Genomic DNA, 23199 nt, shown 5'->3' with positions numbered 1-23199 from the left:
TGTAGTTCCATAGAAAAGAAAATAGTTCCGACATGAAACTGCTCACAAGAAAATATCTTGTTGTAACTGGGTCATGATTTCTGGAAATTGATAAATTGCAATACAGGTAAGAGGATCAATAGGTTTTTGGGGTGAACTGTCGCTTTAATAAAAAAGTTCTCCCTTTCCAAAAATCTTCTTTGCAAAAAAAGATTTTCCCAAAAAATTTTAGCAATTTAAAAAAAATGTCTTCCCTTACCCAACATGTTCTCCCTTTACCAAAACTTTAGTTACTTCTTAAAAATGTCCCCACTTTCTAAAATGATTCGAAAAACAGTGTCACTCCCCAATAAATGTCGTCACTCTCAGGATCTAAACGTTTTCATCACAAAGCCCTCCCCGTCCTCTGATTGGTTGTCTCCTCCCCGTCCTCTCATCGGTTGTCTCCTCCACGTCCTCTGATCGGTTGTCTCCTCCCCGTCCTCTGATCGGTTGTCTCCTCCCCGTCCTCTGATTGGTTGTCTCCTCCCCGTCCTCTGATTGGTTGTCTCCTCCCCGTCCTCTGATCGGTTGTCTCCTCCCCGTCCTCTGATCGGTTGTCTCCTCCCCGTCCTCTGATCGGTTCTCTCCTCCCCGTCCTCTGATCGGTTGTCTCCTCCCCGTCCTCTGATTGGTTGTCTCCTCCCCGTCCTGCAGGCCCGTGGAGGAGGGCAGCACCCCTCCCGGTCGCGGCGTGTTGTCCATGCAGGGTCTGAGTCACGGCGTGATCCGGGTCGACTCGGAGGAGAAGCTGTCCGTCCTCACGCTGCAGGACGTCGGCGCCGTGATGCCCGGAGGTGAGACCGGAGACTTTATGGAACACGTCTCGATACTGAATACTACACAAAATCTCTGTTCTCATCATTTCTCCTTCATAACACCACGCCGTCTCTCTGCGTGTCTGCAGGGATGATGTGTGTGGTGAAACCAGAAGGAGTTCCTCAGCTCTGTAAAACCGACGAGATCGGAGAGTTGTGCGTTTGTACGGCGGCCACGGGAACCTCCTACTACGGCCTGGCCGGCATGACCAAGAACACCTTCGAGGTGAGTGTGTGAAAGGTTTCATTACTTCATCTTTTCTCTTTTGAGTACAAACGTTTCCTCACTTTGTTCTCTTTACAAAAGGTTTTCCCTGTGACCAACAACGGGGCTCCCGTCAGTGAGTTTCCCTTCACCAGGACCGGCCTGCTGGGGTTCATCGGTCCTGCGGGTCTGATCTTCGTGGCGGGGAAGATGGACGGTCTGATGGTGGTCGGCGGCCGCCAGCACAACGCCGACGACATCGTCGCCACGGCGCTCGCCGTGGAGCCCATGAAGTTTGTCTACCGGGGCAGGTGAGAGGTCGACATGTCCGCTGCTCTGCTGCTCTGCTCTACGTTTGGACAAATTAAAGGGATTTTTATTTCAGAACAGTAACAGAGATATTAGCTTCACAATACATTTGCATTTTCGTCGTTTGTGTTTCAGGATAGCGGTGTTCTCCATCACGGTGCTTCACGACGAGAGGATCGTGGTCGTGGCGGAGCAGCGGCCCGACTCCACCGAGGAGGACAGCTTCCAGTGGATGAGCCGAGTTCTGCAGGTAACGACTACTCCATGTATCGCTTTCTAAAGATCCTTCAACACAAACCTCCTCAGGAAAACGGTCACCGTCAGGAGGCACACCAGCCGGACTCGTTCTAACAGGCCGCGTCTAAAAGAGACAAAACACACACGTTCTTTGTCGGACACGCTCACACAGTGTGTATGATGCCGTGCTGCACATTCATGCTTTGCATGAGCAGATACAATCTCAGTCCAAACTCCAGCTCCAGATCTCTACAAGCCGGCGTGGAGACTGCGGTGAAACTTTAAAAATCATCTGCGCTGTTTTTACGGCTGCAATAAAAACCAAACCTCTTTATAAGTGTGTGTGATGGTGACCTCCGTTACATCACACACACTTCCTGTCTGCTCCTTGGTTATTGACACACTCAGCGTTTTACATCGAGGGCTGCTATCAAGCATTCAAAGATGAAATGTTAGAAAATGTTTCACTATAATAAAGGAAAATATTCCCTTTATTGCATGTATGTGTTGTGTGTTATGTTTAAATATCAAGTGAGAAGTAGGGTCATGTTCTCATAGACTTCTATGCAATCAGACTTCTTGTTGCGACCAGAGGAGTCGCCCCCTGCTGGTCAGTAGAGACAATGCAACACTTCCGCATTGGCTTCCGTTGGCAGAACGCGAGGAGAATCAGATTGAAGAAGTAAAGGTGCCGTTTCATTCTGTCCTTAAAAATAAACCCGTATATCCGCTTTCCAGGCGATAGATGGTATCCATCAGGTGGGGGTGTACTGCCTGGCTCTGGTGCCCTCCAACACTCTGCCCAAGACTCCCCTGGGTGGCATCCACCTGTCAGAGACCAAGCAGCTCTTCCTGGAGGGGGCGCTGCACCCCTGCAACGTGCTCATGTGTCCGCACACCTGCGTCACCAACCTGCCCAAACCCCGGCAGAAACAACCAGGTACAGTGTGAACGGATGTGTGAAGGTGTATATATATATATATATATATATATATATACGTATATCTGGAGACGCTGTCTCTTCTAACCGCACGCACTCCTTCACCTGTCCTCTTCTTCTTCCTCCTCTTCCTCAGAGATCGGTCCTGCGTCTGTGATGGTGGGGAATCTGGTGTCGGGGAAGAGGATCGCTCAGGCCAGCGGCAGGGATCTGGTTCAGATAGAAGACAATGACCAGGCAAGGAAGGTGTGTGTGAGAGGGGGGCTGCTGGTTTCATCACCACCACCATCATCATCATCATCATCAAACACACATATACACATGAGGCCTTCATGGTCCGCTCCCGGTCACACTCAATTACTCGGCCTTTATGCTGTTTCCACATATTCATTTATTATGACATTCATCGAATCATAACAGAAATCTGTCTTTAAGTGTTGCTTTGATTCATCACCTTTCTTTTCTTCTGGAAAATCAAGCTGAATGTTAATTTTAAAGGTTTCGTTTAATGGACTTGTACAAATGCTTTAGATTCAAGATGCAAAAGTGGCATTCTTCTTTAAGTTCTTAAGTTCTTCTTTAAGTTCTTCTTTAAGTTCTTCTTTAAGTTCTTCTTTAAGTTCTTCTTTAAGTTCTTCCTTAAGTTCTTCTTTAAGTTCTTCCTTAAGTTCGTCTTTAAGTTTGAGGTTCTAAGCAAAGCAACCACCGTCCAGTCCCCCTCAGGTGAACACCGTTAGCTCTGTCAGCACCGCTGCCATTGTTTGCACTGTTAGCTACAAGCCGCCGGCTCAACCGTCGCCATGTTGAGAGCCTTTGAGGAGATCGAAATGCTCTGAATTACCAATTTATGCAGCTTTTAAAAAGCAGTCAATAGGAAAGCCCGATGCCAGGAGGTGATGGCAGCGAACGAGTGATGCTTTGGCAGCACTCTTCATGTTGCATTTGTGCCAACAAAAGTGAGTGAGACGGAGAGGAAAGTCAGTGAAGGAGAGAGAGAGAGAAAAAGGTGTGTGTATATATATATATATATATATATATAATATGAAATAGAGAGAAAACAACAAAGCATAATTTAAGTAGAAACAGCAGAAAGCAAGACCAGCGGAGTGATGGAGAGAAGCAGGCGGTTTGTGTGTTACTGACAGAACAGATTTTCTTCTCTTCTCTCGTACTGAACATGTCATCAGTTACAGCGCCGTGTGTGCGTCGGCACACACCATGTAGACTCTAATAAGAAGAGACAGGCCCCAAATAATAACAACCACCGCGGCACACTGGGAAGCCACAGCAGCCTGTCTCTCGCAGCGCGCTGTAAGTCAGCTCGTGTGTAGTTGGATGTCACCGAACAGATGTTGGGAAACTTTGTTTTCTGGTGCTTTCACTCCCCACGCCTCCTCCGGTTCCCACGTCTGTCTCCCTGACAAAGACGGCGTTGGACCGAGCCAACATTTCTGACTCAACATGTCTGTTTTATGAAGGATTCTCATTTGACAGTTAAAGGAATTGTTCAATACTTTTGGGAAAGCCTGTTAGCTTAGCATAGCTTAGCTTAGCACAAAGACCTGAAACAGCTAGCCTGGTTCTGTCCACGGTTTCAAAACATCCAAACTACCAGTTTAACTACGACCTTGTTATGAGTGCACAGTAGCAGCAGCACCGTTGACCGTCTCCAGCAGACGGTTCCTGTTGTGAAGCCTCAGTATCGGAGTATCGCCGGTTCGGAGGTCGTGCTGCATCTCAATCAGCTCGGCCATTTTGCAAAATGAAACTAATAGTCCGGAGGCTTGATGCCATAATTACAAGTCCGAACAGGAGGACGATGCTGCTCGTGATGAGCTCAGACCTGAGCCACACGATTACTCCTCCTTTGTTTGAACACACTTTAATCGACTTTGGCAGCTTCCCTCAGCAGACGGAGCGGCGGAGTCAGTTTCCTCCAGAATGAGTTTGTGATTGTGGATTCTGGTTTAATGTTAATGAGGTTGAGAGGATGAACTCTTTACTGAGCTTCAGGCTCCTGCTGCTGCTTCTCCTCATCAACGCGCTGGTTGATTCACTCCTTCATTGATGTGTTTGTTCATCGATCACTGCATGTGGAACATCTCTCTGAAACCAGAGCCCTCTGTGTGAATGAGCTCCTCCTCCTCTTGTGTTCCTGTTTATTGACGTGTTGTGTGCATCAGTGTGATCTTACAGAGTGACATGTGATCTATCTGGAGCAGCTCTTTAGATTGAACCCTCACACTGGGACCAGCTGAGCCTCTGCAGTCATGAGTTTGATGTGTCTTTGCTCAAGAGTACCTCAGCAGTAGATGTTTAAAGAGGAACTTTTGTATTTTTCAACCTGGACCCTATTTTCCTTAAACCTCGTTCTTTATGTAAATGTAAGCGACATAAAGTGCTGGTGTCACCAGCTGGTCCACGTGTTGGGTTTCTCTGAGCATCTGATGTTCTCATCAGATACTAACCGAGCTGCAGACTTCAGTGTATTAACGGGAGAATTCGACTCCAGCGCTCACAAACTGATAAAGGTGTCCCAGACAGGCTCTCTGTGAGGGCGTTTAGCATGCCGGTGCTCCCTCAAAGAGATAACGTGGCTTTCATCTGCATTCCAGTTTGTTCTGCCTTCAGTGTAACCCGGCGTCACAGCGTCTCTCACACACTACGCACACCAGCTTTTATCCTCTTTGTGGTTAAAAACAATCGGTCTGAAACACAAACACTCGCTTAATAAAGTCATGAAGTAATCATTTTAAATGATCAGGACTCATTGTTGTTGTTATCTCAGCCAGCTCGACCTCCATCGTCTCACTAAACACTGAAGACTCGTGAATCATGTGGCACCAAAACCTGGCTGATGACCAGTGACCGATTTTATATTTGAGACTTCCGTTTCCTTAATGCCTACATTTAAATATAACATTCCATAAAGAAGCCTCTTATTGAAGTGTTTTGTTAAGCTTCTGGTTCAGTGGAAGCTTTTGAATGATTGTTCATCAGGAAGATTTACATGTTGCACAATCAGGAGATGTGTGACTCAATGAGTAGACAAAGGGTTTGATCCTCTCTTATGTGCAGTCGAGAAGCTTTAAGGCAGTTTGGATCAACGCCTCCACCAAACGGTAGACGTTAATGTACGAGGCAGGAACACTGGAAAAGGAAGCAGCTATGAAAGTTTTGTGAAAGCTCCGAGTCGAGCCGAGGAAGCAGCTGAGTGATGTTTGCATCGGGGGGAGAGAAAGAAAAACATCTTTAAATCTTTTAACCAACCGAGAGATTTGTGATGCGTGGAGCTGGTGAGTCTGCTGAACTGATGAGCAGCTGAGTGATGGTTGTGTACACCGCTTAAAGGGTTCAGTGACTGAGGCGCTGGTCTTTGTGACACGTGTCGCATCACAACCACAGCACAACCAGCCTGTTCTCTCTTTTCTGTGGTCTTCAAATTAAGAACATAGCAAAACTGACTGATTATCTGGTCATAGCGTTTTCCAACCATCGACTGTATATAAGAAGAGGACGTGGTCATCGTGACGTCACTCGTCGGTTTGTGGACTGATGTTTTGAAGCCTCGAGTTTGTCGATTTTTCCGTTGCCATCTTGGATTACGGCCGTCGCCATGTTGTTGTTTCCGCAACCGATGAACAGACGTTAACGTATTTGGAATACGGAGGAGTGACGAGGAGTCGCCCCCTGGTGGTCATTAGATAGAATGCAGGTTTAAGACACTTCATTCTGCAGAACCGCAGGTTGCCGCCTGTCTCCTTCGCTGTGACAAGAGTGTGCTGATGAAGCATTAAAAAAAAAAAGCATCACATGAACTGGTTTGTTGGGAACAAAATATTTTGAGTTTTTTGAATATGTAACAATAAAGATCCTAAACTTACAGCTTGAAAAAGATCAGTTAGTATAATCTGAATACTTAGTGGTTGAATGTGAGTCAAACTAACTGTCGATGTAAAAGAATCAAATCTGATCTCAACCATCAGTTTCACACGTTGTTTGTTCTGCGACTGCACGAATGTGACACATGAAAAGAATCAGACTTGTTTATTTCAACCCTCGGCTGCAGGAGCAACGGTTCACGTTTCAGCTCCTCCGGCATTAAAAATTCATTTTTCAACAGTCGTCGAAATTTGCAGTACAAATCAAGTTCCTCCCAGACGTGTCGGACGCGGTGCGGAGCGGAGGTCCGATTGCTTTGCGGTCGGCCGGGTTAAGACTCTCGACAGCTGAATCCTCATCACACACACACACACACACACACACACACACACACACACACACACACACACACACACACATATATAATACCGACTCTCTCGGGCAGAACAGAAATGTAACACAATGTTACGCTCGCTGCGATTCACCACTCGGCAGCAAATCTTGAAATATTCATGAGGCCAGAAACAAACTCTCTCTCTCTATTGTTCTCTCTTCCCCAATCTCCAACTCCCATCTATCTCTTCTTGGCTGCTTATTACCTCACTCTGCTCTCCTCCTTCCATTCATATCACTTCTCTCACTCTCTCCTTTCCAATTAAGTGCACCCCCCTAACAGACCGCACTGTCACCGAGCTGCATGTTATCAGTATACTTCATCAGTGTTCTCCGTTTGGGTCTCAATAAAGCTCCTAAACGGCTTTTCTTTGGTTATTAAGGCCCGACATGAGACATCATGCTCACGTGGAGTCAGCTGTACAGCAGTAAATGCAACACCGTACTGGGCAACTTCAAACTACGTATAACTCATTTAAAAAGTAATTTCATTTCTGCATTACGCGTTACTTTAGTTACTCAGCCGAGCTCCAGCGGTACACACACACACACACACACACACACACACACACACACACACACACGCTCCATCTCATGTATTTAACACGTGTAGAGCGTGAAGCTGTAAAAACAGACATTATCATATAGATGAAAATCTTTGATCACGTCGTGTTCGTGCCAAATCTCACGAGCTTAAAATTGGGAAATTTGATCAAAAACATTTTTATTCGACATTTAAAATATCGCCACGAATAAACTTTTTGCTTTAACCAGATTCTGTAAAAAACATTAAATTCTGAGCTTTTCAGCGCAACTATGAAGCCATGATTGATTCATCTGAGACCGACAGTCATGTGACAACAAAATAGTTTACACAGATCAGTGAGGAGAGGCTGTCAACGTGTAAATAGTTCAATGAATAGAACACGTGGAGCCTCGTTTTCTTTGGAAAAATGTTGGATATTTAGATTATAAATAGATAATCAAAGAATGTCAACTTGCATTTTTTGAGTTTTCTGATTCATGTCATTATAACTGTGTTTCTGCACACATTATATGTTTGAGTTCTCTACTGTGAGCCCTGATTGTTCTGTTTCCATAGAGGTGACGGACTTTCTCTATATTTTAGTGAAAAATGAAGCAGTAGAAGTATAGTAGCAGTGTGTGTGTGTGTGTGCGTGCCTGCCTGCCTGCGTGCATGTGTGCGTGTGCGCGCGTGCGTTTACTTGTAGATGTGTGTGTGTGTGTGTGTGTGTGTTGTCACTCGGTCTCACTGTTTGTGTGTTTTCTTTAGTTCCTCTTCCTGTCGGAGGTGTTACAGTGGAGAGCCCAGACCACTCCGGACCACGTCCTGTACACACTGCTCAACTCCAGGGTGAGCCTTCACACACACACACACACACACACACACACACACAATATAAAAGGCATACAACAACTTCAATAGGAGGTTCAGCCCAAAACCAGTTTTGTTGAAAAAAACTGTCAATAAACTACAGTGTGATGATGGTGAAGGAACAACAGTGTGTGTGTGTGTGTGTGTGTGTGTGTGTGTGTGTGTGTCCAGGCTACGATAGCCAGCTCTCTGACTTGTGTTCAGCTGCATAAGAGGGCAGAGAAGATCGCCGGCATGCTGGCTGAACGGGCCCACCTACAGGACGGAGACCACGTGGCGCTGGTCTACCCTCCAGGTAAACACACAACCCCATGTTTCTCATGCTGGTGTCAGTTTCAGTTTGTCGGGTTGTGTGAATCGCCTCCAGAGCTCACAGCTCAATACTGAACCTCCGGGCCTCTGGGACTGTGTGACCATTTATCCTCCACCTTCTCCTCATTTTCCCATCCTTCCCTTATCTCCCCTCCTTCTTCCTTCTTCCACTTTCTTGTGCACTTTCCCTTCCTACTCTCCCCCATCTCACCTCACTTTTCCACTTCCTCCTCTTTTCCTCCACGTCCTCTACTTTTCCATTCCTCCCTCCTCCTCCCTCCTCCCTCCTCCCCCTCTTCTAGGTATTGACCTCATCGTGGCGTTTTACGGCTGCCTTTACGCCGGCTGCGTGCCGATCACGGTGCGACCGCCTCACCCGCAGAACATCGCCACCACGCTGCCCACCGTCAAGATGATCGTGGAGGTAAAACCTGACGCTCTGCTGCTTTAATCTGCCGGATGATTGATGACGAACAAAGAGCGCGCTGTCTCATGCCGCAGCAGTAACAATATGAGAGATTTACACAATATTGTGAATATCCAGAAACTAATGAGACACCATCTCACAGACATTCGGGTCAATAAATCAAAACAACAAGGATGCTGTGTCAGGTGACACCTACATGATCATTCTCTGTTGATGCATTTAAGACACATTTAAGTCCTAAATGATGGATATTTGGGACACATTTCACCAATTATCTCAAAGCACGAGAAAATTGAGCTTCTTAAATAAAATCAGCCTTAAAGCCATGAAGTCATGAAACAGATCGAGCTCACTAATGTTTAAAATAGAAAGACAGAAAAGCAGAGCAGGATGACGAGGACAAACGACAGCTTGTGGAGAACTAGCCCCACAGATCAGCGAGTGAATCAGAGCTGCAGGTACCTCACTATCAACCTGTTTCAAGTGAAGCGTGCTCTCCCACACGGTCGGGTAACGCGTGACGGAATGTGATGCGGCGCTGCTTTCGTTGGTTCCTCCACCAGACGTCTGAGTTGTCTGTACTGCGTCGTGCAGGTGAGCCGGTCGGTGTGCGTGATGACCACGCAGCTCATCTTTAAACTGCTGAAGTCGAAGGAGGCGTCGGCCGCCGTGGACGTCCGGAGCTGGCCCCCCGTCCTGGACACAGGTACGCACGCACGCACACACACACTAACAATAAAGACAGTAAAACATTGGTGTTAACTGTTTCTGGAAACCATGTTTGGACAAAGGGGGTGGAGCTTGGGAGGAGCGAGGCCCTCTAAGTTACCAGCTAACGTAGCGCTAACTTAGTTAGCAAGGAGAATCCGTGATTCACGTTTACTGTGATATTAATTGGGATTCATTTTTTTTTTCAAGCAAAAAAAACATGCTAGAACAAAATGTACCAGATAGAAATGAACAGCAGACTCCTAGAAGTGTCTTTAAGTGCAACCGAAAACTGAACGACCTGTCAATCACTGTGTAGCCCCGCCCTAAAGCATCCCCTGCTTTATGGTCTGTTTGACTCTAAATGGACCATAATGTACTAAATGAACATCATGCTGTATTGAAGAAGACTTGAAACTAGAGATTGAGACCATAAACTCATGTTTACAATGTTTACTGAGGTAATAAATCAAGAGAGAAGTAGAGTCATTTTCTCATAGACTTCTATACAACCAGAGGAGTCGCCCCCTGGTGGACACTAGAGAGAATGCAGCTTTAACACATGAAGCTGTGTACTGTACATATACTGTATATTGAAAAAGCACTGATGTGACCGAGTTGATCTTGTTTTTAGACGATTTGCCAAAGAAGAAACCTCCTCTGCTGCATAAACCGTCCAACCCCGACACCCTGGCCTACCTGGACTTCAGCGTCTCCACCACCGGCATGCTCGCTGGAGTCAAGGTGAACAAACAGCTGTTCACTTTACGTGCAAAAAAAAAAAGTGCATCATAGCTGGTTCAGAAAAATACTTCTTTTATTTGCATTTTATGTTGGATTTGAGATTTATCCTGGGATTATAAAATCATTTAAACATTTTGTTTCTCATTTCTGCTTTTTAAAATGAAAAGGAAGAGAAGATTAAAAAGTACACGGGCCAATGAGAGTATCCCTACGTCTTCTGGGTGTCATGTGTCCGTCTCTTCTGTTCAGATGTCTCACGCAGCCACCAGTGCCTTCTGCCGCTCCATCAAGCTGCAGTGCGAGCTTTACCCGTCCAGAGAGGTCGCCATCTGCCTGGACCCGTACTGCGGCCTGGGCTTCGTCCTCTGGTGCCTTTGCAGGTCAGACAAACAAGAGTCTATTTGAACCAGTCTCAGTGTAGTCCTGATCCTCTATCAGACCTCCATCAGTAAAGAGACCACCAGAGAGAAGATGGTCTGTTTCTATAGAGTTATTCTTAATGCTCGTCATCGGAGCCACCGGAAGAAACTCCTTCAACTCAGACTCCAGCAGAAACCGGTCCACCGTGGACAGACCCAGATCCTCCAGCAGAGACCGGTCCACCGTGGACAGACCCAGATCCTCAAGCAGAGACCGGTCCACCGTGGACAGACCCAGATCCTCAAGCAGAGACCGGTCCACCGTGGACAGATCCAGGTCCGGCTTCACCTTGGACCTGCAGTCGGAGCTCCGGAGGGAGGAGGAGAGCTCAGCTCCCGGCAGCAGCAGCAGCAGCAGCAGCGTCGTCTCCTCCTCCTCCTCCTCCTCCTCCTCCTCCTCCTCCTCCTCCTCCAGGAGCAGAGCTGCTCCTCTCTGGGAGTCAACACCGACACCACGCTGCTGGGGACCCAGGACGTATTGCTGGACCTGCTGGAGGGAAGGGAGGCACGGGAGAACCACAACCAGGACTGAGAGGGGCAGACCCTGCTGCAGTACAATGAGAGGTTTTCTAAAGGGACTCTGGTGCTCAGAGACACTACAGCTTTAGTCCACAGAGACCAACAGAACCAACAAAATATGAAAGCACCATGTAGTAGCTTTTGATACTGATGTGTAGAAAATGTGTAGACGGGGAAAAGGCAGATGAAAGACATCTTAACACCTTGTTTTAAATGAAACATGCCCACATTTCTGCAGAATAGTTTCCATCAGTACCACAACATAATCCCTCCTCGCTCCGCCCTCCTCCCGTCTTGTTTCTCTGCAGCGTGTACTCAGGTCACCAGTCCATCCTGATCCCTCCGTCCGAGCTGGAGGTGAACCCGGCTCTCTGGCTGTCGGCCGTCAGTCAGTACAAAGTCCGCGACACGTTCTGCTCCTACAGCGTCATGGAGCTCTGCACCAAGGGCCTCGGCCTGCAGACCGACTCCCTGAAGGTAGAAATGGTCTCGTCAAGAATGTTGTGTGTCGTGCGCCTCCTGACATTTCATGAATTTACAAGCTTCTCCTTCTGCGTCCTCCTCGTCCTCCTCGTCCCCCTTCAGTCTCGAGGGTTGGACTTGTCTCGCGTGAGGACCTGCGTGGTGGTAGCGGAGGAGCGTCCCCGGACAGCCCTGACGCAGTCCTTCTCCAAACTCTTCAAGGACCTGGGGCTCCACCCTCGAGCCGTCAGCACCTCCTTCGGCTGCCGGGTCAACCTGGCGATCTGCCTGCAGGTCAGTCTGACTTTTCTCCTCTTCGCTCCCGGATTTGTCCGCTTCCACAGACTCGGGACATTTCTCGTGGCTGGAATCAATATTAACATGATGCCTTTTGTTCAGCTGAAGTTGGCCACGGCTGCTTCTTGTTGGTTTGTAGAACAAGTTAAGCTGAAGCTGAGCTCTTTATTAGCAGTTTGATTGTAACTAGATTACGAGTTTACAGAGAGACGAGTTCGAGGTAATGAAGTCATTCTCTTCTCCTTCATCCACACAAAGCTTCTTGAGACATTCAGTTGTTTCTCTGTTTGTCTCTCATGGTTCAGCGTCATCCTTCCATTTCAAGCTGATCATCTCTTTTACATCTCGGCTACGACTTACAACCTGAAGTGGATCAAATCAGGTTCATGTGTAAAAGTTAAAAAGAGAAACACTGGAGTGGATAATAAAAGGATCTCTAGTGATCTGCTCTGGATAGTTCAGTTATTATATAAATAAAGATATGATGGAAATGCAACCTTTATAAATATGTTTCCCATTACAATGTCCTCTTAATGAACCTCTAACTGCACGGAGTCAGTGTGCACTGATGTTAGTGTAGTGAACGAGTGCTCTGTGATATTAATAACTAGCAGCTTTGAATGACTAAACTAACATTTGGCTGAACGATTGTTTCAGTGCTGACTGCTTGTTTTGTTTCTTTTGAGTTTTCCATTTTGACGTTTTGTTCTTCCTTCCCGTCCTCCTTCCTTGTTTGAATCATAACCCCGCCCACATATCTCATACTTGGTTATGTCTCCGCCCTTCCTCCTCCTCCACCTCCTCCTCCTCCTCCACCACCCCTCTCTGCTGCTGTAGCCTCACAGGCTGGGAAAGCTTGCGGACCAGGTAGGGAACCACCATCAATCGCTCCCCACCACCTCCACCTCCACCCTACTGCTTGTCAGCACATCACTCATCAGCCGGCTTTAGATCCAAGGTTTTAAGGATTGTTTTGAGGATCTAATGGTGTCACAGGCGACGGGAGCTGGAGTCGATATGGATTCAATGAAGTTGGTGTCCGGTCACACCAGCGTTTGACAAAATAATGGACCAAAATCCACATATTGATCAGAGGAACTCCTCCGGTTTTACACATCACAATGTGTTTCTAGTCGGAGTTTCACGGGACAGTCGACTGTCAAAACCACTCGTCAGCACGAGAGCTTATTTCAAGTATCTATCAGAAAAGAACGAATCAAAAAGCCATTGACTTTGACACTTGGAGGGAATTGGAAATGCAAAAAGCTGACTCACTTCCGTGTTTTAGGACTCGTTCCTGCTTCGCTCTGTGGTCATGACAAAAAGATAAATGTGTTAAAACATTTAAACTCTCTCATTGGGCGTCTCTTCCCCATCAGTACATAGAATAACTCTTCTTTTGGTTTCAAAGTTAGAGAATCTATTCTTGGAGATGAAGCTGTTTGATATGTTGTGCCGTGGGCGTGTCGGCTTCTGACTCCCAGCATGCCGCTGTGTGTCCGGTGGTGGGCTCTGGTGTCCGGTGGGGGGGCTCTGGTGTCCGGTGGGGGGGCTCTGGTGTCCGGTGGGGGGGCTCTGGTGTCCGGTGGTGGGCTCTGGTGTCCGGTGGGGGGGCTCTGGTGTCCGGTGGGGGGCTCTGGTGTCCGGTGGTGGGCTCTGGTGTCTAGGTGGGGGGCTCTGGTGTCCGGTGGTGGGCTCTGGTGTCCGGTGGGGGGCTCTGGTGTCCGGTGGGGGGCTCTGGTGTCCGGTGGGGGGCTCTGGTGTCCGGTGGTGGGCTCTGGTGTCCGGTGGTGGGCTTTTTAACACCTCTGAGAGAGAGAAAAGGGGGGATGGAGGGATGGTGGAGGATGAGAGAGGTTGGAACGAGGGTCTTTATCTCTTTCGTTATTTCTGATTTAGTCAACACAGAACAAAGAGGTTTAAGATACATTGACCAAACCTATAAGTCAAATCATATTTCATAGAGTTGTCTACGTACCAGGATGTAATCACTCCGCTACGTCATCATCCCCCTTTTTCTTCCATCTTTCTTTTCCCTTCTGCTTGGTATCATCTCTCTCTCTCTCTCTCTCTTGTTTGCATGTCTGACTATAGAACCCCTCGTTCTGTTCTTTAACAGTTGGGATATGTTTATTCTAATCCATTTGTTGTTGTTGTTGCTGACTTCCCTCACACATCATCCCTCTGCTGTCGCTCTCACGTTGTTCTTCCCGCCATGTTGTCGACATGTTGTAGAGGTTTTGTGGGATCCCGTCTTTGCTCTCAAACCCAAAGCTTTTCTCTTTGCTGTGAAGCAAAAGCACTAACGCACGAGCAGTAGCCTCCACTGGTGGGAGGAGTAGTAGTAGTACTAGTGGTAGTAGTAGTAGTAGTACTAGTGGTAGTAGTAGTAGTACTAGTGGTAGTAGTAGTAGTACTAGTGGTAGTGGTAGTAGTAGTAGTACTAGTGGTAGTAGTAGTAGTAGTAGTACTAGTGGTAGTGGTAGTAGTAGTAGTACTAGTGGTAGTAGTAGTAGTACTAGTGGTAGTAGTAGTAGTACTAGTGGTAGTGGTAGTAGTAGTAGTAGTACTAGTGGTAGTGGTAGTAGTAGTAGTAGTACTAGTGGTAGTGGTAGTAGTACTAGTGGTAGTAGTAGTAGTAGTAGTGGTAGTAGTAGTAGTACTAGTGGTAGTGGTAGTAGTAGTAGTACTAGTGGTAGTAGTAGTAGTACTAGTGGTAGTAGTAGTAGTACTAGTGGTAGTAGTAGTAGTACTAGTGGTAGTAGTAGTAGTACTAGTGGTAGTGGTAGTAGTAGTAGTACTAGTGGTAGTAGTAGTAGTACTAGTGGTAGTAGTAGTAGTACTAGTGGTAGTAGTAGTAGTACTAGTGGTAGTGGTAGTAGTGGTAGTAGTAGTGGTAGTAGTGGTAGTACTAGTGGTAGTAGTAGTAGTACTAGTGGTAGTAGTAGTAGTACTAGTGGTAGTAGTAGTAGTAGTAGTGGTAGTAGTAGTAGTAGTAGTAGTAGTGGTGTTTTGTCATGCACTAGTTGTACAATGTTAGTAGTTGTGTTAAAGGACACTGTGTGACCCTGTTGTTGTTGTTGTTGTTGTTGTTGTTGTTGTTCCTCAGGGCACCTCAGGACCCGACCCCACGACTGTGTTTGTTGATATGAGAGCGCTGCGGCACGACAGGTGAGTTCAACAGAACCAGTAAATGATTCATTGTATTGTGACTGAGAAATAAGAAACTTAACGATGGTGGAACCAGTACGACAATATAAATATACAATATTACAATTAAAAGTCCTGCATTTAACATCTTATTTAAGTAGAAGTAAAGTATCATTAGCAAAATGTACTTAAAGAATCAAAAGTAAAAGTATTTGACTGGTATATTACTATACAGAATATTACATAATAGATTGTTAGCGTCGTGACGTCACCCGTTGTTTTGAGGACTGCAGTTTTGAAGCCTCAAGTTTGCCGTTTTGGCCGTCGCCATCTTGGCTTTTTGCAACCAGCCAACAGAAGTGAAGGTATTTGGACGATGGAGGAGTGACGCTGTGGTAGAGACCTGTCAATCACAGTCTCTGTTGTCTTCTCCAGGAACCTTCCCTCATTTTATATACAAGCTCCCTTCTAGGGAACTAAAGAATCCTTGAAGCATTTGTAGGAGGGTCTAACAAGCTACTTTAAGAGGCACTTAATGGCTCTCATTAAACACCTGTGAAATCAAGTGTTTCGCATTCATCACCTCGAGCAGAGGTCACTAATAGGCGGGCCGCGGTCCGGACCCAGACGGCGTTGTATCCGGACCCAGGACCTGCAACCGATGGATAATTGAGAATTAATACATTTTTACTGAGCACTTCTATTTTAACCGGCGCAGCTTTTATTTACGGCACTCGTATCACGTGATGCTGCTCAGCCAATCAAATAGGTGCAATAACCAATTCATCCTTAAATGCATCATTTATTTATTATGAGATGATTTATTATTTATAATTCATCCAGTTCAATTTGAAAACAAACTGATCATAAATACTGTTTAGATATAATTCAATAGAACTTTATTTATTAGATCTGTTAGTTGTTGATGACATACGGACATTAATACAACTGTTGGCCACTTCATTATATATATGGGACTAAATCAGAGCGCAAGTTACACATTATTGTGATGTTCCGGACCTTCATCTCTAACTGGACCTTGTTGAATGTTAGTTGCGTACCCCTGACCTGGACTGTGGTGGTCCGCCACAGTTTGAGCCCCGGCGCTGGCTGTCGATCAGAATAGTTGACTAGAGCACAACGTTCTCCACAGATCGAGCCTCTTCACGTTGCTCTGAAAGTGCAGCACATAGACGCATCTAATGTTCTTCCCGGGGGGTCCGAGGTCCTCCACAGTCTCATAGAACCCCCCCTGTGGGAAACGCTGCTTCTTGTATTGTCTTTTCTACACATCTCCTCCTGCAGTGGATCTGTTTTCATCCGTTAAACATATTCTGTTTCCCACATTGTGTGTTGTGTCCTGAGGGACCTCCGTCCTCCTGCAGCCTCTTCTGGGCAGCTCCAGTGTGAAAGTGGAGACGTTGTTGTCTGTGTTTGTGAATGGAGAAGCATGCCGCTCTGCAGAACATAGAAACAGGGCTCGGTAGAGTAAAGTCGTGCATTATTCTAGTGCACGACTCGCTCTGCAGCTGAGAGCCTTCGCTCCCGGCTGACGGAGAAAAGTTTGAATGTTAAGAGAAGCTGGAAAGTTTCTTCAAGACAGTAGGATGGTGTCGGGCACGTCAGCTCGACGCCCCGGCTGTCACCCGCACATCGTCTCCCAGTCTGAGAAAGACACCATCTCACCCAGTCTGAGTCTCGCTTCATGCTGGCTGACACCATAAATAGAGACTCAGGAGTCTCCAGAATTTGTTTTGCCAGAGTTTTGTCTTTCAGGGGGAGTGAAATGTGACTTCATGAACCAACCGGAGGTTTGAAAATCGCCGCGAGGGCTCAACATTAGTGTCAGATTTCATCTTTTTTGAGGTGGTGAACTCGTCAGTTTCCAGGCAACAGATATGGACAAACAACTGCGGGATGAACAGCTAGACTTTAAATGTATTCAAATACCTCCCGGCAAGGTGTTCCTGTGGGATTAAAGGAACAATGCCGAGGCTCCGCTGTCTGACTGAGCTCAGATAAAACGCAGAAGTTTCGTCCCGTGTGGCTGGAGGAACGTCAGCCTCCCGTCCTCTGATGCAGCAGATCATTACGGCCTCCGGCTAAATAGAGCCGTCAGTGTGCCTGATTACATGTAATCACCGTCGGTTCAAGCAGCCGTTTCTACCACTTCTGTCACATTCCTCCTGAGGATCAATATTTTCATTTTATTCTTGGTTGTCGGGACAAAAACTATAATTATTGTTTTTGCACAACTTCCTCTGTAATTTCACTTTGTGTGACGGACGGACTGAGATCTGCAGAAACAGAGATTTCACTTTTAAAAGTCACATGTTTCTGTCAACATCGCGTCAAAGTGCACTTTAAATATGAATTATTTACTCTGAAAGACTAAAGAAAGAACAATTATTCGGTTAATTATCAGATATTACACATTTGTCAATTCACTTCCCTTTTACCCACAGACGCAAAAACTGCACAAAAACTATAGAATAAAATAAATCAAAGTTTTTTTAAAAGTTGAAAATAAATCACATATCACATATTTAAATATATTATCGTAGGACATAAATGTGTTCCATGTTGGAGTTATAGAATATTGTTTCTTTGCTCTGCAGGGTCCGACTCGTAGAGAGGGGGTCCCCACACAGCCTGCCACTGATGGAGTCAGGGAAGGTGAGCTGTTTCTGTTTGTTTGTTTGTTATTCAGTTGAAATGTCTGAACTATTTAACCGTCGATGTGTTTGGTCTCTGGTTTGTGAACAGATCCTGCCGGGGGTCCGGATCATCATCGCCAACCCAGAGACCAAGGGACCAATGGGAGAGTCCCACCTGGGCGAGGTTTGTCTACAGAGATCATGACGGCAGGAGGACTTCAGTGCTTCCTGTCTCACTAGCAGGAGGTTCTGTTCTTCCCTGTTTGGTGGTGACTCGCCTGTCACACGCTCGATACCTGACACTAACGGGGTCAAGTTGTACAACTTTCCACCATCTAAGTAAAGCGATTCAAATGCAACTGTTGAAACCTTTGAGCTGCATCCACACAACTACGGTTTAGCGTGAGAACACGTCTAACTGTAGTTATGTTTACTCATAACTCCCACAGCGCTCCTGTGTGGACGGAGCCTCATTCAATCTGTCTTAAAGTGAAACTGCGGTTTGGGAATAGTCTCCTATGAACACCGGTTCTGGTGCCAGTTATCCGCGTTGCCAACTACTATTTCCTCTTAAGTGGAGCCTGTGTCCGCTCCACACGAGCAAAGCCTGTGTGAAACATCAGCATAGAGAGCTGCACCTGCTCCATGTGCTGTACGTTTGTTGCAGATCTGGGTGCAGAGCGGCCACAACGCCAGCGGTTACTTCACCGTCTACGGAGACGAGGCGCTGCAGTCGGACCACTTCAACTCCAGGCTGAGCTTCGGAGACACGCAGACCGTCTGGGCTCGAACCGGCTACCTGGGCTTCCTCCGCAGGACCGAACTGACCGACGCCAGCGGAGGTGAGTCGGATGGAATAAGGTCAGCGTGTGACTGACGGGGCAGACACTGACCTTTTTAAATGTTCTCGTATCACAGAGCGGAGGATTAAACGGCTTCAGGGATGACTTTTAAGTGCTGCCGAGCTCGCAGGAGTCCATTAGTCTGGTTTTCACCGGAGAGCTCCGTGATGGTCTGAGAGGACTTTCCTCCATGATGAGCACAGATCTGACTCACTGCAGTGTTATGTGTTCATATTGTAGTAATGTAATGATTTGGTATGAGGATAGTCGGATGTTTATACATTGAATATTAGTCGAACATGTGACTCAAAAGATGTTCGTGCATTTTAACCTAGAGACATAAAGACGATTAAACCAACATGGCGACGGCCATAATTCCAGAACTCGAGGCTTAATAACGTCAGTCTACAAACCAACGGATGGCGTCACGTCGATAATGTTAATGTGTGTGTGTGCGCGTGTGTGTGTGTGTGCGTACAGAGCGTCACGACGCCCTGTACGTGGTCGGTGCTCTGGAGGAGGCCATGGAGCTGAGAGGGATGCGTTACCACCCCATCGACATCGAGACCTCCGTCATCAGGACGCACAAGAGCATCACAGAGTGGTGAGGCTCCACGTCAAGCTCACACGACACACGATGACGTCGTGTTCTCTGTATCTCAGCTCTATTTACTATCTACACAAAGTAAACCGTGTCAACGCTGATTTGTAGTTTGGGCAAATTTGTGTGCACATAAAAAATGAAATGTAGTGAAGTAGAAGTATGAAGTAGCAGAAAATTAAAATATCCTCGTGAAGTAAAAGTACCTCAAACTTGTACTGAAGGACAGTAGTTGGGTAAATGTCCGTCATGTTGTTTCTTCTTCTACGCCTCCAGCGCCGTGTTCACGTGGACCAACCTGCTGGTGGTGGTGGTGGAGCTGGACGGCTCGGAGCACGAGGCCCTGGACCTGGTCCCCCTGGTCACCAACGTGGTCCTGGAGGAGCACTACCTGATCGTGGGCGTGGTGGTGGTGGTCGACATCGGCGTCATCCCCATCAACTCCCGCGGCGAGAAGCAGCGCATGCACCTGCGCGACGGCTTCCTGGCCGACCAGCTGGACCCCATCTACGTGGCCTACAACATGTAGCGCCCCCTGGTGGAGGACGTGGAGGTGGATGAAGGATTATTTAAGGAAGGCGCAAAGACGGTCTGAGAAGAATAAAGCCGGAGGCCCCGAGGCACAAGAAGTTGCGTTTCTCAGGCAGCGCTTCCCCCGAGGCTCCGTGTCGCTGCCGACCATCTCCAGAATCAAGATGTTACGTTTAGCTTTCGTTTAGCGTTCAGGCTGTTTCTATTAGCAGGAGCGAGATTTGCACTCAGCCAACCCGTCCAGATCCAGAAAGTTCTGCCATTCATGCCGAATGTTTACCGGAAAAAGTGTCAATCGTGCGTCGTGGTCGGCGGAAGAGGACAATCGTTAAATCGCGTGTGTCTCACTTTAACGTTTTGCTGTTAAGTATTTGCTGACGTCGCTCGTTTTCTTTGTTTTCGAACACGTCCTCAGAATAGTTTCGGCTATTTTTCTTTTTAAAGGATATTTACACAGAAACAAAGCAAACGGTGGCAGAAAATGATATTTTACGATATCAACCAATTACAGAGAGCGAGCTATGTGTTGATACGAGGGGGAGGGTCGATGAGGTACTACACGCTTGTTTCATGCTCGCTCGTGTTTCGTTTTGTAAGCGTTACATTTTTTTAAAATGAATTATTCATTATTTTCTGAACCATCCGTCCCATCTCAGTGTGCTAACGGCTAACAGCTAACGGCTAACGGCTAACAGCTGCTGCCTTTAACTCGTTCATTGTTCCGAACAAACAATACATCAATTCATATCATGTAAGTATGTACAAAAAGAAACCGATTTAATTTATTTTGTTTCTCTTTTAGAAGTATATACGACGAGACGTTCAAGAATGTTTCGCTCTTGAATATTTGCTAATATAAAGAAAAGTAGAAAGCATTGTATTTTGAGTGAAACGCATTCACGTCAACATATTATGGTCAAATATATAATTATAGTTTATATGAAAACGTAAAGGATTCACACGATACAGGAGCAGATTGACACGCGATGCTTCGTTTTACCTGCATGTTGGTCTGAAATGTTTCAGTTTAATTTCACACGAAGAGTTCTGAACCAAAACTTTTATTTGATTCATCTGTAAAAGTTTTGACGTTTCCCCCAAAAACACTCGGCGTCGATTAATAAGTAATTAATTTAAATGAGTCATTTGTGCCATTAGATTTCAAATCATAACTCACATTTCTAATTTGTGCACTCGATGTGTGAAAGTGAGTAATTAACGTAATAATACAACAAACATCTCTCTCGTGCAGGAAGAACGTTGTTTAATTAATAATAAGCTCTTGTTGGTGTAACACTGACTTACAGTATTATTCAGAGAGCTGACGGTTCGTTAAAGAATCCAAAAAGACAAAACTCATGAAGTCCATATTAACTCATGTTCTGCTGTCTGTGGTTCATCAAGACAACGTGAACGCTGTTTAGACAGATTTGTGATAATTTGACCTTTTTAAACTAATATATATTATTGTTTTCTTATGCACAAATAATATAAACAATGCTGAAAATTGTGAAAAACCTCTTTCAAAATTCTCATATTGGATTCCATGACGAAGTTTAAATTCACCGTCTTAGTTCAACATAACTTAGATCTGTGTGCTCCTTTTGAAGGTTTTATTCATTTCAGGGCACAATTTCTAATTTAAGGTCCTACATGAGTAAATGAACTGTACTCTCATAACTGTCTGTGAGGAGACGTTACGTTAGGACGATGTTTGCTGACCTCCAGTGGAAACCGTAACTCTTAAAAACAGCTTTTTGTAACTGGTTGGCGTCACTTTTAATATGAGGACGTCTCAACTTTGGATCAGAACTCTTCATGTGTCTCGTGTACCAGAGAACAAGCGTTTCTGATCTTTAAACAGAAAACAAGTTTTAATCTTCAGTTGAAACAGACCAACAAGCAGCGCTCGGCTCTCTTAGGATGAAGGTGAATCCTCATCATCGCCTCCGCGTGACGGCAGGTCGGCGAGCAGCCGCAGCTCCTGTAAATGTCAGTCAGAGGTCCTTCATATTTTCTACATGGACAGATCGATCAGGGCTCATACAGTGATGTCACAACAGGAACTAAAGACTGAAGACAGGAAGCAGAATGTGAGGGCGTTTCACCGGAGGCTCTTTGAACGCATCACAGAGCTGTGGTGAGGTCAAAGGTCAGCAGGAATACCAGAATGTTCTGGATTCAACACACGGAAAGAGAAAAAAAAAAAGCACTTTCTTCACTTCCTTTCTTTCTTGTATCAGCGAAATGTAAGTCCGTCCCCCCCCCCCCCCGGTATGTTTTTTAAAGGTTTTAAAAATGTCTTATTTGAGTTGACATGAAGTCTTTCAATTCAATAAATATTTCAGCAATTTTGACAATAAAAGTGGAATGCGTGTGATTTATTATTGTTGTTAGGCAGGTTTGGGGAAATTGTTGAAAAAGTGCCTTAAAGCATCGATACTCACTGAATGACAATAAAACCTATATTCATATTTATAGCTCCAAGAATGTCCCACAAGGATATCTTCATGAATCTACTGCAAATTTATATTTAATTCAGAACGTGTTTGATCAAATTTAAATGTTATTCAGAATAAGATAAAATGTAATTTATACATTTTTGTTGAAAAACAAACAGCTAATTTATAATAATTGTTACGGATGGAATCTTAGCTCATATAAAGAGATATAAAGTCAGTGTAGTTTAATGTAAATGTCAAAACGTCCCAGTATACTATGTCAAAAATGTCATGAAAGAAGTCACAGTATAGTATATCATGTTGTAAAAAAACACTTAATATATCGTAAAAACACATTGCATAATCAATCTCCCCAAAATGTATAGTATGTCAAAAATGTACTAATGAATTTAGTGAAAAAAGTAATATTGTAGAATACCAAAAAACATCATAGTACAGTATGTTGAAACATTTCTTGAAAAAAGCGTCCTAGTACATCATCGAAAAGTCATAACATTACTTTTTTCATGACAGTTATACGATCCTTTTTTCTAACATTTCTTATAAAAAACACAGTATAGTATGTCAAAAGAATTGTTGAAAAAACGTCAGTGTATATAGTATGCCAAAAGTTTAGAAAAATGGGTGATAGTATATAGAACATTTTGTATAGTATAGAAAAAAGGGTCATAGTATATTTAGAAAAATTACATGAAGTCATAGTATGTCAAAAAGAATTCTTGAAGAAAATGTTATTTTTAAAAAATGTCAGGAAGTCAAAAAAGTCACAGTATACTATGTCGAAAAATATAAAATGTCAAAAATATTGTTGAAAAAAACAGTGTAGTAAGTCGAAAGATTTCATGTATAAAGGGTTATAGTGTTCTATGC

The 23199-nt window shown here is 45.3% G+C and overlaps 1 protein-coding gene across 1 annotated transcript in view; it reads left to right on the top strand.

The window, feature by feature from the left end:
* The window catches only part of LOC142956555 (disco-interacting protein 2 homolog C), a 151921-nt gene extending 129696 nt beyond the window's left edge, over nucleotides 1–22225 (top strand). The window contains exons 18-37 of the mRNA XM_076098200.1: nucleotides 676–815; nucleotides 926–1062; nucleotides 1144–1352; nucleotides 1486–1600; nucleotides 2326–2527; nucleotides 2664–2773; nucleotides 8097–8177; nucleotides 8370–8493; nucleotides 8813–8934; nucleotides 9532–9643; nucleotides 10280–10389; nucleotides 10639–10769; nucleotides 11636–11804; nucleotides 11913–12083; nucleotides 15196–15257; nucleotides 17855–17912; nucleotides 18003–18077; nucleotides 18561–18735; nucleotides 19216–19339; nucleotides 19613–22225. Of these exons, the coding sequence (XP_075954315.1) occupies nucleotides 676–815; nucleotides 926–1062; nucleotides 1144–1352; nucleotides 1486–1600; nucleotides 2326–2527; nucleotides 2664–2773; nucleotides 8097–8177; nucleotides 8370–8493; nucleotides 8813–8934; nucleotides 9532–9643; nucleotides 10280–10389; nucleotides 10639–10769; nucleotides 11636–11804; nucleotides 11913–12083; nucleotides 15196–15257; nucleotides 17855–17912; nucleotides 18003–18077; nucleotides 18561–18735; nucleotides 19216–19339; nucleotides 19613–19865 (2680 nt within the window). The 3' untranslated portion in view covers nucleotides 19866–22225. The remainder of the gene's footprint in view (nucleotides 1–675; nucleotides 816–925; nucleotides 1063–1143; nucleotides 1353–1485; nucleotides 1601–2325; nucleotides 2528–2663; nucleotides 2774–8096; nucleotides 8178–8369; nucleotides 8494–8812; nucleotides 8935–9531; nucleotides 9644–10279; nucleotides 10390–10638; nucleotides 10770–11635; nucleotides 11805–11912; nucleotides 12084–15195; nucleotides 15258–17854; nucleotides 17913–18002; nucleotides 18078–18560; nucleotides 18736–19215; nucleotides 19340–19612) is intronic.
* Nucleotides 22226–23199: the final 974 nt, after the last annotated feature.

Source organism: Anarhichas minor, unplaced genomic scaffold (assembly GCF_050575085.1).
Source record: "Anarhichas minor isolate MPS153535 unplaced genomic scaffold, ASM5057508v1 ptg000024l, whole genome shotgun sequence".
NCBI lineage: Eukaryota > Metazoa > Chordata > Actinopteri > Perciformes > Anarhichadidae > Anarhichas > Anarhichas minor.
Note: the sequence above shows the minus strand (reverse complement) of the source record. Positions and strands in the feature narration are given on the sequence as shown.